This window comes from Corvus brachyrhynchos, unplaced genomic scaffold, assembly GCF_000691975.1.
Source record: "Corvus brachyrhynchos isolate BGI_N302 unplaced genomic scaffold, ASM69197v1 scaffold346, whole genome shotgun sequence".
In the NCBI taxonomy this organism is placed as follows: Eukaryota; Metazoa; Chordata; class Aves; order Passeriformes; family Corvidae; genus Corvus; species Corvus brachyrhynchos.
In genome coordinates, this window is record NW_008238644.1 from 3965707 (window position 1) to 3983626 (window position 17920).

General features: G+C 56.4%; 1 protein-coding gene across 2 annotated transcripts in view; it reads right to left on the reverse strand.

The window, feature by feature from the left end:
- FRMPD3 (FERM and PDZ domain containing 3) overlaps positions 1 to 4190 on the reverse strand; it is a 31356-nt gene extending 27166 nt beyond the window's left edge. The window contains exons 1-4 of one of the 2 annotated variants that reach the window (XM_008636199.2): positions 2584 to 4190; positions 2239 to 2341; positions 1835 to 1880; positions 593 to 697 (exon numbers count right to left, since the gene is read on the reverse strand). In XM_008636199.2, the coding sequence (XP_008634421.1) occupies positions 593 to 697; positions 1835 to 1880; positions 2239 to 2341; positions 2584 to 2734 (405 nt within the window). In that variant the 5' untranslated portion in view covers positions 2735 to 4190. The remainder of the gene's footprint in view (positions 1 to 592; positions 698 to 1834; positions 1881 to 2238; positions 2342 to 2583) is intronic. The other variant, XM_017737507.1, reaches the window with a different exon arrangement.
- Between the last annotated feature and the right edge of the window lie 13730 nt (positions 4191 to 17920).

The following is a 17920-nucleotide window of genomic DNA, read 5'->3' on the forward strand; positions in this document are numbered from 1 at the left end:
AGAAGGCTGATTTTATTTAGTGAGAAGCATTTCAATCAGATAATTACCTAATTGATTTTGCTTAAAAATAGAACGTGCTAGAAGTGCTTTACAGGGTTTTTTTCTCAATTTTGTTTTGTTGTTAATAAAACCTTTCTGCAATTAAGAGATAAAAGCACTGGGCTGGAACTCTTCAGCTTCCACAGCCATGCAGCTGTGCCCTGGTCACCCTGTCCCACATACAGGCACTCCAAAGCCTTTGGCATCGGGCTGGAAGCCACAGACCTTCCTTAGGGCAGGCACTGGCATTGCCTGGATGCCTCCCCTGGGTGCCCAGGGGGACTCAGTTGAGACCAGGTTTCTAAGGCCAGTTTTTGGGGCTCCATCAGAGGGACAGGGGAGGATCACAGAAAGTCTCCCCAGCAGTGACCCAACACATTGACTGTGCCCAAGGGCATCTGCCCTGTGGGGCTCCCCAGGCCAGACAGCTGCTCTCACCTGCAGAGCCCAAAGCAGGGAAGAGGAGCCCTGTGGGCCCCAACCACCTCACACCCCATGGCCCTGGGGACACATCAGGGGAGTGAAGCATGGAGGAAGGCAGGGCAGGACTTACTGGGTCTGTCTCGCCGACTGTCACCTGCTCTGAAAATCGGACTTTGGCCGGGTTGGACCTTAGCTTCGCCTTCTTGGCTGCGCTGATGAAAGCAGATTTGGGAGACTGGAAAGAGAGCACTGGGTAAATCACCTGCCTGCCCTCAGAGCTGTGGTGTGGGGAAAGCCAGACACGGGGCCCAGAGGAAACCCCTCTGGAGCCAGCGTGATGATGGGGAGCGGGCAGCAAACCACGAAATGGGGAGGGTGGAAAGCAAATCCCCTTGGCTGTGGTTACACAGCGCTGAAGGCAGGGCCAGAATGATGAGCAGCAGCCCCTGAAGTCACACCAGCAGCATCAGTGTGACAGGGAGGCTGCACCCCAGTGAGGACCTGTGCCTGGCACCGCTGTGCAGGCTGAGCTGCAGCAGATGTCAGCCAGGTCTTGCTTGGAGGCACTGGCACCGGTTGGATGGGAGAGATGAACCCCTTGGATGTGGGTTTGCAGCCACAGGGAGATGGCAGGACCCCAGGCATCCCTGCAGGATGTTCTGGTGGCAGTGCCTGCACACACTCCAGCACGGAGACAGTCGTGCCACAGAGCTGCGTGTGTCTGAGGGTGCCAGCACCACCTGAGCCGCCTGTCCTGGCTAGCGGCCGTCCCAGGCCAGGAGGAAAAAAGCTTTTTTGGAGCGTGGCAGCGCTGGGTGGGGGCATCTCCTTCCCAGAGAGGAGAGGAGCACAGGGGAGCTCTCACACTTCTCTCCTTCCCCGACATCAAAGGACTCGTCAAAGCACAAACGGTGCCTCTGGAGTGAGAGTTCACTCTGCCCCAGGGCCACGGGCACCGAGCCCCAGTGCACCAGCATCACCTCCAGCCCTCCTGCAGCCCGGCCCTCCCAGCTCCCCAGGGACTCCCGAGCCAGCAGCTGCCCCTCCCTGCCACGTCTAGCACGATGGGTTACTCCATCAGACACATGTGATGCCCTCAGCAAACCGCATGGCTTTGGGGGTATTTTGCCTCCCTCCCTCCTGGTGACAAGGACAGGGAGATGGCTGCACGCCCACTGACCCCGAGGGGCCGGGGCAGCTCTCAGAGCTGACAGCTTGGAAGAGCCTTGGGGTGGTGGGACAGGGGTCACAAATCAGTTGAGCTGCCTGAGTGGTCTCCTGGGGTCTCCAGGGACCCTGCCTCGGTCTCCAAAAGGCCTTTTCACCCCTGTCCTGGCCCCCCTGGAGCTGGCCATAGCCCTGCCAGTCTCACCTGGTGGGTGTGCAGGACCGTGAGGATGATGAAGTCCTTGGCCTTCCTGTGACAGAAAGGAGAGATGAAGATGGATGGGACCTTATGGTGATGGACCTCAACACGTGCAACTGGCTACTGAGAGCACATCCCACCCTTCCCAGCCCAGTGGTGGCCGGGACCTTTGTGGGCTCCTTGGGGTGCTTGACAACACGGCTGTGGATACTTTCCCACTTCTTGGCCAGCTGGGAATGGCTGTGGCACTTGCTCCAAGGCGCTTCCCCTGCTCAGGCTGAGAATTCCCCACCCCAGCAGTGACCACTGGTGACATGGGTGTGCATTGACACCCCAAGGCTTTGGTACGGGCACAGCAGCCTGGCATGAGCCCCTCCCCAGAGGCGATGAGGGACAAGTGTTGTCCTCACCTGACAAGCTCGATGACTCTCTCTCTGGGGGCTTCACTCACATCCTCATCGTTGATGGCCAAGATCTGGTCTCCTGGCAGGAGTTTATCCTCAGAGGGGCCGCCTGCCAGGAGAGAGGGTCAGGGCCAACCCAGGCATCCCGGAGCTGTGGGGTGGAGGGGAAGCAGGAGGGTCCCAAGCACCCCCAAAGCATTTGCCCACGTACGTGGCTGTAGAGGACACCCTGCAGGCCCACCAGAGGGGACAGGAGAGGACAGGAGCCCAGGGAGGGGTCCCACCAGGGGGAAGTGCCACTGCATTTCCCGGCACGCTGCAGCTGTGTCCAGGACCACCCCCACACCCTACCTGCTGCCACTGACCGCACCACCACTGGCCTCTCGCTGCCAGCCACAAAGCCGAATCCGTAGAGGGGGTGGCGCTGGACCGTCACCTGTCGGAGCGTGTCCGAAGGCAGCTGCCCACATTCCATATCATCGCCACCGCGCTCCTCCGGCATCACATGGCTGCGCTGGAATCACAGGGACAGGCTGTAATGCACCCCACCACGCAGCCCTGACCGTCACACTGAGCCCTCGGGGTCCTGGAGGGCAGCCCCACTCTCCCTGCAGCGCTCCCAGCACTCCCAGTCCTCTCCTGGGACAGGAACGGCCCCGTCCTCCCGTTCAGAGCGGTGCTGCTCAGTGCCTGTCCCTGCCACAGCACCAGCAGCTCAGGCAGGGGGACATCCACGGAGATGCCACACGAGGGTAAATCACCCCATCCTCTCCCAGCACGTCGCTGTCCCATCCCTGCCCCAGCACTGCACTTCATTAGATGGGAGATCTGTGTGGGATGAATTACTGGTGGTGTGGCTCTGGCCATTCCCTGAGGGATGGCACTGCCGTGAGGGTCAGGGGAGACCCTCAGCAGCCCTGGCACAGCCAGAGAGCTCTCTCTGCTGTTCTGCAGGGCTTTAACAGCAAACTCAAGCGCTGGCTTATTCGTGCTGTGTAGCACAGCTGAACAACATCAGAGATGAGTGAAAACAAGTTTAGCCAGTCTAAAAACTGGGATTAAGGCAGGCTCAGCTGTGCTAGTACAACCAAATCTCCACCATCAGCCCAGGGACTCCTTGGAGTCGAGGCAACCAGAAAATGCGGAGATCCAGCCCAGGGCAAGATCGTGTCAAAGCTGCCCTTGGCATCCCAGAGCAATGCCAGCCATGGCTCCAGGCTGCTGGGCAGGGCTGTGAGCCTGCTTTGGGGGAGCAATCCCAGCACCACGGGATGGCCATGGAGCACAGCACAGATGGCAGCACACACAGCCCAGCCAGAAAAGCAAAGTGGTGAACGTGCTGTTGTTTCTGTGCTGCTCATTGCTTGTTCCTGTCCAGACTATTTAGTCTCTTTAAAAGAGATCCTTCCCGGCCCTTTGACAACACACTAATTGTTCCATCTCTTATCAGTTTAGGATTTGATGCATCATCCATCTAATGCTATCTGTCTGCATTTCTGACACCCCCACCTGCTCCCAGTGCCACTTTTGTCACCTGCTGCAGAGCCAAGAGGGACAGCACGTGGGGCTGGAAGAGGACAGGAGCTCCTGGCAGCTCCACACCAGCACACACAGCTTGGGGCTTGAGGACATCACTGTGCTGAGCCTGATCCCCAGGTAACCACCCAAAATCCTCTAAAGGAGGATGCCATGTCTGCCATGGGAGCCAGGAGAGCTCTGAGCACCAGGTGAGTCTGCCCAGGGTCAGGGATACAGCGCTGGCCATGGGTGAGCTGCGTTCTGTGGTGATGGGATGTCACCACAGCCAGGTGACCCATTCCCAGAGCCCAGCTGGATGGGTGCTCGTGGCTTTCCCCTCCCTCACGCAGCAGCACATGGCTGGAGAAGAAAACAGTGAGGCCTGGGGAAGGGAACTGGTGAGGAGCAGAAGGGTCTGGGCACCTCTTTGAAAAGGAGAATGCAGCTGCAGGGAAGCACAGGCGAGACCATCTCCCCAGCGACTGTCTCTGCGCCGCCTCATTAGCTGCTCTGCTACTCCCATGAGCATTTAAAAGAACAACAGTAAAAACTACAACAAAAGGAATCACACGACTCAACCAATTTTCTCAAACAAACGTTATCCAAGGCCACTGTGTGCAGCTGAAAAGGCGGCTGAATGCAGCACTGCGTCTCCACACGCCCGGCACGGCCAGGGAGAACGCGGAGACAGAGCTGGCCGCCACGAGACAGCAGTCACCGAGCTGCTGGCTTCCCAGGGGACACTCCTATTTCATCGCACCCCTGCTGCCCACAGCCATTCCAGCCCCCCCCATCCACGAGCCCCCGCAGCAGATGAACGCGAGGATGCCTCAGAGATGGGGCTGAGCTCAGTGCGATGGCTCTGGGGAAACAGAGGCAGGGGTTTGCTCACCAAGTCACAGCAAAGTGGATGGCGAGTCCCAGACCAGAGCTGCCCAGTCAGGGCTGGTGCGTGCCCAGATCTGTCCTTCTGTGTGCAGTCTGGGAGTCGGGGTCACCCTCACTCCTCCCCACGGAACCCGCGGCTGAGCCACAGCCGGTGACCGCCCAGGGACCAGGGACAGCAGCCCAATTACCATCAGAATTGGTTGGCCGGGAAATCTCGGCAGCTTTAACAGACAAAAGGAAAAGAAAGCACACCTCACTTCAGCCACAACCAGCCTGCCATCCAGCGTCAAAGGGAAGAGGGGAATAAAGAGATGGATACTGACAATAAAAACTCCTTTACCGGGCTCTTAAGCTGCTCCTCTCCTGATAAGACTTGGACGCTGCAGAAGCATTACCAGGAAATTAAATAAAAGAGGACGAGTGTCCTTGTAAGCAGGACTTATCCACTGCTGGAGCAGCAGTAATATGCTCAGCAGCAGGTACAACATGCCTTCTCCACGCTGAGGCTCTGAACATCCTTCCTGCGGCAGCTCTCCCATGCCAGGCTTGGGGAATAACGTGTGCTCACCCTGGACCAGAGCGAGAGGTCAGAGAAAACCAGCAGCAGTGCGGGGTAAGGTAACTCTCTCCCTAACTCTGGTAATTGGCTGCACCCCAGGAGCCATCACTTCCCTAGAGCCTGATTTTTTGCGTTTTTTCTTTTAATTTCTGGGCAGAGAGGTGCGCTGGGCTGCAAAGCTCTCACAGCAGGGAGCTGAGGCTATGAAACAACCCCTGGAGCTCAGCAGCTCTGTGCCATCAACAGCACCCAAACCCAGCCTCACCCTGGGGCCACAGTGCTCGGGGAACACCCACCACCCCCTTGGTGGGCACAGAGCAGCACTGACCCCATCCCACTGCAGGGAGCAGATGGCTGTTTATGTCCATGTCCCCACCCTGCCTGCTGCCCACCCTTAGCCCCAGAGCCTGCTCTGCATCCCCTCGGGGACCACCATGGCACAATGCCACCGAGGCACAAAGTCACTGGAAAACAGCTCAGCACAAAGTGAAAAGACTCATCAGGAGAAACCCCTCTGTGCCCAGCAGCAGCAGGAGCCCACCACAGACATACCCCTGTGGGAGCACCTGGCTCTTCACGGCATCTCAACTGACATGGCAAGAAGATATCCCACTGCTGAGGCTTGGACACTCATCTGCTGCCCTCAAAGCTGCCACTGATCTGGTCACACTCTGCCACCCAAGGTAAGAGAGACATCAGCTCTGTCCAGTCACTGCCCATCATGATACACTGCCAAGGGATGTGCCTTCAGCTTGCTGAGCACCTTCAGACCACCCTGCCACGGAGCAGCGCTGAACACGGAGCCTCATCCCCCCCAAACAAACAAAGGCAGAACAGGATCTGCTCCATAAGCTGATGCATACATTTTTAATTTCCTACTGCAATAAATCTCTGCTCCCTCTGAGGACTGATTTTCTGCCTTTGCTCTTAATGCTGACTGGCCATCTGCCACCAAAACAAACCAGTACCACCTGCCTGGGAGGAATGATGGTCTCCATCTACCCAGGACACTCACACCATTTCCAAGTGCCTTTAAACAGTATGGCACCAGGTGAAAACACTTTCTGCAGCTGAAGATGGGCTCACAGCTCAGCTCCAGGATGGGGAGTGGGTATGGGAAGGTCTTGCCCCTTCTGCAGAGGGGCAGTTTGCAGGGGTGGGTGCCAGCTCTCCTCCCACTTCGTCTGCTGCCGTGAACAACCCAAGAACAAACAGAGCCCGTGGATTCCTGCCTCTCCTACTGCAAAACCATGCCCGGCTCCTCCATCTGCCAGGCTGCAGTTGGTGAACGGCTTGTGAGGCATGTGGGATCCTGAGCACGTGTGGCAGCGGCAGGAAACGCCGGGGAACGGGCCAAGAAGTGTTTTTATGGGGAGCATATGGCAGCTCCAGCCTCACATCCCGGTCTCCATCTCAGATGGAGCCGTGGAGCTGCCAGGGCGCGTGGGGACCAACACCGGGGACAAAAGCAGAGCAGGCAAAGCTGGCTGGCACGGGACCCACCATGACGTGCATCTCTGCTCCATCAGCCCTGCATCTGCACCCAGCAGGCATCTGGTCACCTTGGAAGATGCTATTTGGCCCAGGTTTACGTGTCAGACATCTCCAGCACAGGCAAACAGATGCTGTACTTCCAGAGCGCTGAGGAGCTGCTCGGTCACACGGAGCCTGACAGCCTGGGAAGGCTGCCCCTGCCCTGGTAGTGTTTAACAGCTGACTGAAGCGAGGAAAGCTGGACTGAGGGGTGCCAGCCTGGCTGAGACCAACACTAAAGGCAGCAGAATAACCCTGGCCTTCATGGGCGAAGTCCTTCATGGACCCAGCCTGGAGAATGCAGCCTGCACACGGCTCTGCCATATGGCCCACGACTTCACCCCCTGTGCTCCAGCTTGGATTTGCTGTCAATATTGGGAAGCAGTTTAAAATCAGCAGAGCTCCTCAAAGGGGTTAGCTCTGCTGCTGCTGCTGGCTCTGTCCTGAGCTGGCTGGCGAGGCAACGGGTGCAAAGGGGGGGTGCCAGATGGCACCCCTTTGAGGGCCCAAATCCCCCTGGCTTTCAGTGCAGGGACAAGCAGACAGTGAGCAGTGTCCAGCAGAGCTGCTGGAGAAGCTCATGAGTGGCCAAAGGCAGCTGTAAATAACGAAGCAGCAGCCGCAGCCTGGCTCCGGGCAGCAGCTGCAGCCTTCTGCTGCTCAGCCTGCAGCTTTTTAAATGGTCCTGGCATCTCACCTAGAGATAAACACAGGCAGAGGGGCCAGGAGGGTTGGAGGCTAGCTGGAAATCCAGCACCTGTTATATCCTGGGGGTGGCAGAGACAGGCTTATTGCCCCCTTGGCCAGCTCAACAAGGTGCTGGGGGGCAAGAGGGGCCCAAAAATTCTCAAAGTAATGATGCCTATTGCAGAAAATACAGTGTAAGCATGGCTAGCAAAGACCCTGTGTGTCACCACAATCTCCAGCCATGCTCAGGTCACCAGGAAAAACAGCTTCTGCACAGGGAGAGACTATCCTGGAACAAGCCCTGTGAGACACGGCCAGATGCACCACGGAGAATCTGAAGCTCAGCCTGCATGCCACCTTCCACACAAAAACACTCACAGACATTGCCTTCCCCAGCTAAGACTTGGGATGTCCAGGCTAGAAAGCAGAAGAGGGACCATGATGGTCCCTGAAACCAGCCTGACACTGGGCAGGGGGCTGGCACTGCATGAGAAATGGGAGGCACCTGTGGAACGAGGTTTGATGCATGGGAAAGGCAGTGCTTTGCACACAGGAGCCAGCTAATCCCAGGAGCTCCCTGCCACAGGATGCTGGGGAGGCTGGAAATTCAATTGGGTTTGAAAAGCAATTTGCAGCTACTAAAGCCAGAGGCCTCCACAGTTCCCGTGCTATAGCTTGCCAGATCTTGGGAGAATTTAAACCAAGAGTCATCTGATCAATGTGCAGCAGGAGAGAGGACCTGAGCCCACCTTGCTGGCACAGTTCATGTGTGTGGGCTGCCCGAGGTGCCCATGAGTGTGGCAGAGATGGGACCCCAGTTGCACATGCCTGAGTGTGCCACTGGATGCCTTCAGGAGGTCCTCGGGTTCCAGGGCAATCACTCAGCACCTGCAGGAGTGAAGGATGCTGAGTGTGAGACGATGACAACCTCCAGGTTGTTCACTCACACAGCCTGGCCATGCCTGCACAAACTGGGGACGGGCTGGGGTGCTGTAGAACCTGTCTGAATGCCCCCTGAAGACAGCAGGTTCCCTCACTGGTGCAGGTTTTCACCACGTTACAAACACCATTCTCCTCCAACTTGTTTTATGCTATTACAAACACCATCCTCCTCCACCAAATTGTTTGAAGCAGGGGCTCCCACTCAGGTAAAAATTTTCTCCTCCAATCTTCCCTACGATTTTTGGCTGTTTAAAGGATTTTTGATCTCCCCAGCTGGAGAAAAGGATCAAAGCAAAATCCTTTAGCAACAGGATCAGGCCCAGAAGGCTCGTGCTCCTGACTCACCCAGCAGCAAGGAAAGGATCACGGGGCTGCCGGCAAAACTGAGAGAGCCTGAGCTGGAGAAGAGGGACTTGAGACAGGCAGGGCTTCCCTTGCAGGGCTCTAATGAATCTGCTTGCAGTGAGAGAGGGGTGTGAAGAGGAAAGCCTGTCTCCTCTCGGGCATTGAGAGCATGCCCTGAGCACGGGCTGCAAAGCCACACCACGGGACAGTTCTTTTAGGTTATCTTTCTTTACATTTGGGGATGTCCAAGCAGCTGGGCACTAATCTAGGGCCTGGGAGATTTTCCAGCCCCTCCTCTGCCACCATCTGCTCTGGTGACCATGGGTAGGTTACCTTGGTCCTCTCTTCTGTGGTGCTCCACTGGTGCCAGCAAGGCAGGAGCCCCCCCTTGCCCAGCTGGGCAAGACTCAGAGGGATTTTTGCCTTTGTGAGGACTACAGAAATACAATAAACAGACAGTCAACACTGGGATAAAATGAGATGAACACATAAGAGGATTAATCAGAGATAAGGAGCAACAGAATAAGATTTGCAGCATTTTTCTCCGTTATTTGTGCGATGCTCAGCTGCATGATGGGGGCTTGGAGTGATACCAGTTCCCCACCACAGCCTGGCCACTCTCAGCCTGCCTGTTACTGCTACAGTTTTAACTCAGGAAACCTCTGTGTTTTACTAACTTTGTTTTCTGGCGGCACTGGAGGCAAACACCCCTGGCCCCGTGGGGAGGAGGGGGATTACACCAGTCCCAGGTGCTCCTGCACCTCTCATGCTGTCAGCTTGAGCCCCCAGGTGCACACAGCGTATCCCCAGAGCCTCGTGTTCCTCAGGGACAGGGTCTGGCTGCTGCATGGCACAGCAGCTCCTCTCCAGCAGCAGGAGAATGGCTCCCCCCACACCTGCGTGGGCACCAGGCACCCGAGGCCCACCTTGCTCCAGCAGGTTCGCAGGAGGAGAAATTTATCGCTGCATATAAAGTTCAGGGGGGAGTTAAATAAGGCAGGAGATTTACACATCCTTTACATTCCATTAGCAAGCAGGCACAGCCTGCATCCCCTCCCAGGCATCAGTGAGGAAGATTCAGGGAGGCTGTCAGCCCTCCTCTCCCACAGCTGGCAGAGAGGATTGAAAATCCAATCAAGCACTTTCCTCTGGGCCTTCAGGAATCCCAGGACTTTCACTGTGGATTTATAGGGAGCAATTTCCTCAGTGGATGGCTTGGACTCCTATCTCCACCCAGCACAGCACAGAGCAGGGCAGGGAAGGGACCTGAGGGAAGGAATGGCAGAGGAGGCAGGACAGCAGGAGAGATAACAGCATCCCCAGCCCAGACGGCTGCGTGACAGCCCCTGGGTGCAGAGGGAGCATGAGCTGGACTCAAAGCTCACCCAGCAGCTCCAGCAACCCACAGCCCTGCCAGCCCATCCAGGGAGAGAGCAGGTGGCAAACAGTAGAGCACTTCTGGCAGTACAATATTGGTGAGAGAGTCCCCCAAGCTGTGACAGAACTGGCTCACCAGCTCGCCTGCATGGCAGCAGGGACGGTCCCATCAAGCCCCCAATACTGTCACCAGCCTTGACAAAAGCTGTGCAGGAACCTGCTTATGGGAGGTGACAAACACAGCCTCATAGAGTCCCCCTCCACCCCTGCATTTTCTAGGCTCCCTCTCCGTGCTCCGGGGCTTAGTAAAGCTCTTGAGCTGATGCAAGATAAAGGCAAAAAACATTAAAAAGAGAAAATGCACAGGAGCAGAGGAGCCTTTGCGTGTGACACCTCCAGCCTGGGGCTGCTGGCCTTTCTAGCAGAGAGGCTTAGTAGATACCTCTTTATAATCTCTTCATAATCAGCTGCCAGCTCAGCTGCCTGTGCCAGGGTGCCCCTGGGGGTGCAGGGCGAGGAGGGGACTCTACAGCGTGCAGTGCTCGTGAGCGCGGTGTATTTCCCAGGTATATAAATTTAGAGGCACACCTGCCCACGTGGGCTCTGTTTTCAACACGTGGGTGTACAAATGTTGCATCGAAGAAGCAGCAGCAGCCGCCTTGGAAGACGGCACCTGTTTGTGTACAGCCCCATGACTCCTCACCCACAGGGTACCACAGGGTGCTCACCTGGGGAAATGCTGCAGGAATAGAACCACAGAATGACCTGGGTTGGAAGGGACCTCAAAGCTCATCCATTTCCAATCCCCCTGCCATGGGCAGGGACACCTTCCACCAGACCAGGTTGCTCAGCGCTCCCTCCAGCCTTGCCTTGGACACTTCCATGGATGGGGCAGCCACAGCTTCTCTGGGCAGCCTGTTCCAGGGCCTCTCCAACCTCACAGGGCAGAATTATTTCCTAGTATCTAATCTAAACCTACTGTCTCTCAGTTTGAAAGAGACTTGGGGCCACAGAGCTGCTCCTGGCACAGCACAATCTGACTGGCGTGCTCCAGGGTCCCTGTGGGATGCACGCACACACTGTCCCCAGGGGAAAGCCCAAGGGAAAACTCCATGCTGGTCCCCCCCTACCCCAACTCCCAGGCAGCACCCAAGGTCACACTCACCCAGGCTGTGGCAGAAGAAGGGGCTGCCAGCACAGCCCTTTGGTCCCTGGGGTACCAGGTGGGACCAGAGCACCAACAAGAGCAAGGTGCTCGTTCCCCACGTGCAGTGTGGGTGCCCACAGCTTTGCTTTGCCCACATCCCTGCTCTGTGGGGCTGCAGCACTGCACTCACCACGGCACTTTCAAAGCACCTGTAATGGAAACAAACACCCTGACAGGTTTCTAAACAAGGCCCAATCACTTATAAACATTGGTGCCGTGAGTTTGCCTCCCCTGCCAGGAGAGGGGGAGTGGCAGTTCAGGCTGGTGCTGGCACCAGAGTGACCACTGGCCACGTCCTGTGTGCACTCCCAGGAGATGCTGCTGAAGGCACAGCAGTGCTGGCGAGCGCTGCACACGGAGCGTCATCGCAGCAGACCTCAGCACTCCTGCTGCATAGGGATCTGATGATTTTCTGAGTTCCTGCTGTAGTAATGAGCTTAATCAGCCCATGCAAATCAGTTTCCATTTGAAACCAGCCTTATCTAATGGAACCCACTCAGTATTTGCCTCCTGGAGTTTTCACACAGGCTGATCTTCCCCCTTTCAGGTGTGAAAGGCAATTGGGGCAGGGAATGGTTTCACCTGCCCCAGCACCAGATGCAGCTTGGAGCTCAGTGGCAATATCTCAGCTTCATTTCTCACATTCTCATCGTTTCTGGAAACAAAGGGGGTTAGGCTCTGAAAACCCCTCTCCTGAGGCAATGGATTATGTCCTTAGATCACTGCAGCCATTCAGAGGAGCATTTGGATAATGGAATTTACACAATTTAGCCCCTGGTGTCCGTGGGTTCAGCATGAGAGCCCCTCCACCACGGCCTATTTTGAATAAGCAAATCAACCACGCACAGGGAGATTCATTTTGTAAAGTGCAAGTGGAAAAAGCAATGCCAGTTCCCATCCATTCCTGGCTGACATTTTATTTAACAGGTTATTCATTTGCCCCAGCATCCTCAGCAGCAGCAGCAACAACCGCTCCTGCAACCTCCCATAACTCACACTGCCAGTTCCTTTCCCAGGTGCCTCCTCCTCCTCCCGGAGGTAATTAGCAACTATGAAGGTGTTACACAGCAACCCACCCCATGCTGTTTGATGCCACAGCCCCAGTGCTGGCTCCAGGAGCCCCTGGACAGCACCATGTCCTCCAGCACCAAATGATACCCCAAAGAGACCCCAAAACTCATCCTTCAGGCTTGATCCTTCCAGGGATGCAGAAGCCCGAGCCCTCTTCAAACCTTTGGGACAGAGGCCCCCTGAACTCCTGAGAGAGCCTGGGCTGGAGCTGACCATCAGACTGGTCAGTGCTGCACAGACCTTCCCCAGCTCTGTGGACCCTGGACCAGGTGTTGGTGCTGGACCCCAAGGTGTGCACAATGCCACCAGCAAGTGAAAACCCTGGGGGCACACACAGGTCTGCCCCAAGCCCCTGCCCACACCCAGGACCCCTCTTGCCCATCCTACTTCTTTTCTGTTCCTCTCCAGAGCCCTGCTATGGGGCTCTGGCTGATCCACCAGGCTGGACTCGGTGTCTCAGCCCCAGCCAAGGCAGAGACAGAGAGCAGGTCTTGGAGACTGTGCTCACGATGCTCCCTGACAAGGCTCAGGCAGGGTAGATGCTAAGCCTAAACGAGCTTTGCCAAGGGGGAAAAGCCCTCTGGCAGAAGGAGGATGTCTGGAAGGGTGTCTGAGCCCTGCAGAGAAGGGGACAGGGCTGCAAGGAGCTGCCTCTGGAAAGGGAGTGTGGGCTTGGAGCAGCCAGCTGCTCTGGGAAACCACAACCAGCATGGCTCTGCTCACCAACTGCACTGCACTCCTCTTTTTTTGTTTTTTCTTGCTCTCTTTTTCTCCAATTTATCTTTTTGACACGTTCAATGATGCTTCTGCAGACTGAAAACAATAGAGACAGAGTTTCAGCCAAGGCAATTTCAGAGCTGAATCAAAGCTAAAATAACCTAGACACAGAGCAGCTGAGCAGACATAGCTCAGTGAGGGGGGACAGAGCAGTGCAGGTGCCCTGTCCCTCTCTGCAGCTCCCACAGCCCGGCTGGCAGAGAGGACAGCAAGTCCCACTCAGGAGCTGCGTGTCTCGATCTCCCACTTGCCTGACACCCCTTTCTGGCCCTGGTGGCATCATTTCCCCCCTCCCAAAGATCCAAGTCCCCATCCCAGTGCAAAGCCAACCCTGGCAGCTGCAGCTGAGTGCGTACCTGCTTGCCCAGCACACTGGCTCCGTGCTTTGCACAGCAAGCACCAGTGTTTGCTGTCCTGACCTTACAGCCCTGCAGAGCTTCCAGGTAGATTTTAATTTTTTTTTCCCCCTACAAGTACTACTCTGCTGCTACGTGAAGGAGGTGGGAGGGAGGGACGGACAGACACACAATTGTGGAGAGAGGGAGGATGAGCCGATTCTGCCAAGTGAATATTGCAACTGGACTCGTAACGAGGAACAAGACACAATCCTCAGCATGACTCAGCCTGGAAACACATGCTGCTTCCCAGTCCCACTGCCAGGACTGGCATGTCCCCACTGCTCATCCCACAAGGAAGCAGCCCATGGCTGCCACCCCAGCACTCGCCCCACATACATTTCACAGCCAGGGCAGGTAAAGCCAGGCAGCTCCTGGTACCTGGACAGGCTGATCATGCCAAAAGGCAGCCAGGCAAAACAGGGGCTGATGCTGTGCAGGGCAAGCTGTGCGTGGCTGACACGCTGCTTGGTCTCTTGCAGACCTCCTGAAAGCAGCTGTCAGAGCCTGTCTGGTTCCAGCTCCCTGCCTCTCCAGACACACCGGTAATTCTGCTCCACTGTGCGTGTGCCACCTTTGTTTCTCTCTGAGAGAGAAAGGGTTTCAGTGCTGTGAGCCTCAATATTCTTGAAGAGCATCAAAAGCAGCAGGCAAAGCAGGGAAATGGGATCACAAGCATCCCTCAGGGCTGGTCCATGAGGGCACCTTATGCCCCAGAATTCCTGCCATGGGGACAGTTGTCCATACAGGACACTGTGCACAACCTGGGTGAAGTTCAGGGGGCTGGGAAAGGCAGCATGGTGTCCTTCTGCTCCTGCACCTTACTTGTGAATTGCCACATCCAGCTTCAGGTTTAACCGTGGGGCTGGGCAGGAGCTGCCTCAAGCACCTTCTCTGGGCCCCACATGAGCATCCCCAAGGAGTCAGTGGCTATCCCAGTCCCAAAGAGCCTGTGCCATCCCCTTGGCTCCCCAGCCAAGGCACTGTGAGCACCACACACTGTGGCAGCCATAGCTTGCCTGGGGTGGTGTGAAACCCCTGGCTGGGGCTGGCAGGCAATGCTCTGCTCATGCCAGAATCTTCTAAGGGAAATGCTCGGCATCACCTCCTTGGATTAGGGGGATGTTAGACCTCCCCCTCCTCTCTGCCCTCGCTCCAGCTGGCTCCATCTCTCTGGAGAATACATCCCAGTGCCAAGTGACATGGACTTGATCATCTTCTGAGGACATGCAAATAAAACCAGAGCCCTTCTCCCTCCTCACACACGTTCCCCACGCCGCCTGTTTACAGCGAACGCCGTGGCGCGGCAGCCAGAGTGACAGCTCTGAAGATGACATGTCAGCTCTGGCTGTCCCGGGAGGACGTGTCAAACTGTCATACGGCATTAGCTGCAACACATTCCTGCACAACACCCTGCAACCCACGCTGCCACAGGGCTGTGGCACCCCTGCTATGCCAGCACTCGGAGCCTGGGGTGTGGGAGTGCTGCCTCCACTCCATCACCTCCCTGGGCAGTCCCCTGGCCAAGGGGTGCCTGCCGGCCACTGCTTTTTGTCACCTGGCCCCTTGCATATCTTCTCCTGCAGCAGGACACTGCTGCCATGGGTTTGCAGACCATGACAGGCTGATGGGATCAGGCTGAAACAACCACCTGGCTGCCACTCAAGCACCAGGAGCCCGGGCAGGCACGGGGGGAAGGATGGAGATGGAGGTACCGTGTTACAGCCCCAGCCCACCTCACACCCACACCGTGACAGCCCTCCAGGAACCATCTGGTGGTGACATGGAGAGCTTGGCATGGGGCAAGACACTCCTCATGGGGCAAGACACTGGTGGGGCTGTCTGAGTCCCGTGGGACACAGCCCTGCTCCCCATCACCATCCCCTCCCTTGCCACATTGTACCAGCCCTGGCCTGTGTCCTCGAGCTGCTGGAGAGTGAAGCAAACAGATCTGCCTACAGCACCACTGCTTTGCCTTCACCAAGAGACCCAAGCAAATCAATTTGGGGGCAGGTTGAACCCTCTGCAGGGCACTGGTAGAGCCTCAGAGGAGAGGTGGCCCAGTTAGCACAGCAGCAGCAGCTCTCTAACCCACCCTGCGTGTTCACAGCACCACGTTCACATCCAGAGAGCATCGCAGAGCCAGGACCGACACCGCTGCCCATCTGCACCACCGCCCGTGGTCCCCACAGCTGTCACCTCGGCACTTCTGGAGAATGACAATTCGTAGTCGCTGGTGGCAACACATCAGATGACTTTGTCCTGTGTCACAAGAAGTGGCAGAGAGAGCTGAACTTGGCCTCAGAGCTCGCTGCCCCTTCCTTCACCAGCTCAGATCGATGCTTTGAGGCAGTGCCTGGCTCTGGGCAGCTGTGAGGCTGGGGTTAAGCTGCTTGGGCACCAGCTGGGTTGTACATAACACAAGAGGCAGCTGCAGTTCCTGTAAGACCAGGCCAGGAACGCCTCTATGTGACACTCTTAGTTTGGCCAACAGCACCAAAACCACCTCCCAGGGATGTGGACAAGGAGCCACCAGCCCTTGCTGCCTCCTCCTCAAGCTCCAGGCACAGCTTCTCCCATTTTCTACTTCACTGTTCAGGTTAAAATCCTTCTGTTAGCCTATAAAAAAGGTAATTAAAACGATAACAACATCAATCAAATGCTCTCAGCAGGTGAGCCAGTTGGTCCTTCATTCCTCCTGGCTGCCAGCAGCTCATTGTCATGGGTGGACAGGAGCTGCAAGCTCCATCCTGGGGCCAGGATGGACATCCATCTGGGAAAGCTGGGGGCTCGTGGGGCAAGAGTGGGAAGGATTTCAGCTCCCACCTTGGGATGCTCTGGCACCCTCTCAGCACTCAGCTTGCTGGCAGGGAGCTGCATGGGTGCTGTGGAGGAAGGAGAGCTCATGGACTCCCCCTGCTCAACCACAAAACCAATTATCCTTGTGGCAATTAAAAGGGAGGAGAGACAAAGCCCTCTGACCAAGAGCATCTGCAAATCCTGACGCCAGTGCCAGGGGCTGAGGAAGGAGGAGCAGATCTCCCAGAGCCATGGCTCTGTGCCAGCCTGTGCACACACAGGGGATGGATTACCCAGCAGCATTTTGGTAATGACAGGTTGTACCACAAATCTGCAGGACAGAGATGAGATGCTCCCAAGTCTCTGGTCACCTTTTTACAGCCCCATCAGTCCTGCTGCTGCAGACAGAGTGGTCAGGATGTATTGGAAGCTACAGGCAATACAAAGCTCAGGGTCTTGGGGCAGTTTCCAAATAATGCCTGGGTCCACTGAGGCACAGACACGGTGTAGGTGATGGAGATGTGCTTCCCACTCCCCTCAGAGCTGTCCTGGGGGCATCACTTACACCCTGTGCAGGACAGGGAGATAGAGACTTCTCTGCTCCTTCATGGACAGGCAGGAGCAGGTCTCTGCAGTCAAATCACACAGGGGCTGAGAGAGCCACAGGTGTCATACCTGGCCTCTGCTCTCCATGGCAAGCAGGTGATTCCTGGGAAAGCAGCCTGTGCTGGAGCCTGGGTGACAAAGTGCTGCCTCATCAGCAGAGGGGCCTGCAGGAGCTGTGCTCAGCACACCTGGTGCTCAAGCCATTTCCACGAGGCCCCTCTGCTGAACAGGCGCCAGGTGAATGAGCGAGTGATGAGACACTGCCAGCTCAAACGTCCCCACGTGCCGCTGGCGGGATGGCAGCACGATTCCTCCTGACCGAACGCCTCAGCCCTGCTTTATTGGTCCTGTAAAACCCACACACGCCAGCATCCCTGCTGACACCTCATTTGCAGGAGTACTGCCGGGGGCAGGTAAACACAGGCAAGTCATCAGTATCAGCATCAGCAGAGAGTATCTAACTAGGATCTTCCCTTGCCTGAACAGGTAGCAAAGGGAAGGTGTTCCCTCAAAAAGATCTCCTCTGAAGAGCTGAAACAAAGCAAATCCCAGCGTCTTCCTTGTACTGAGCCAAGGGATGGGAGCTGAGACTGGAGCATCCAGCTTCTCTCCCACAGCCTTTCCTCCTTCCTGGAGGAACCCACAGCTCTGGAAAGGCCCCCACTCCCTGGGGAATGCTCTCTTCCCTCCTCCAGTTCAGGCCTTGTTCCCCTTTGGAACTAGAGGATTCTGACTGAGGAAAGCACCTTTTCAAAGAAAAAATAAAAATCAAAACCCAGCATTTTATTGCTGTTACACATCAGTGGGGCACGCACTGTGCTTTGCTGGCTGTGATTATACAGACCCTCGTGTGAACCCCCACAGCTAACGGGGTGGGGATGCAGCTCCCAAGGTCTCTTCCCTGTGTCCCCACCCCGGGCAGGACCAGGTGTCTGCTGCCTTCTCAGAAATGTCTCTCTCATCAGCAGGGTTACAGCAGGAACA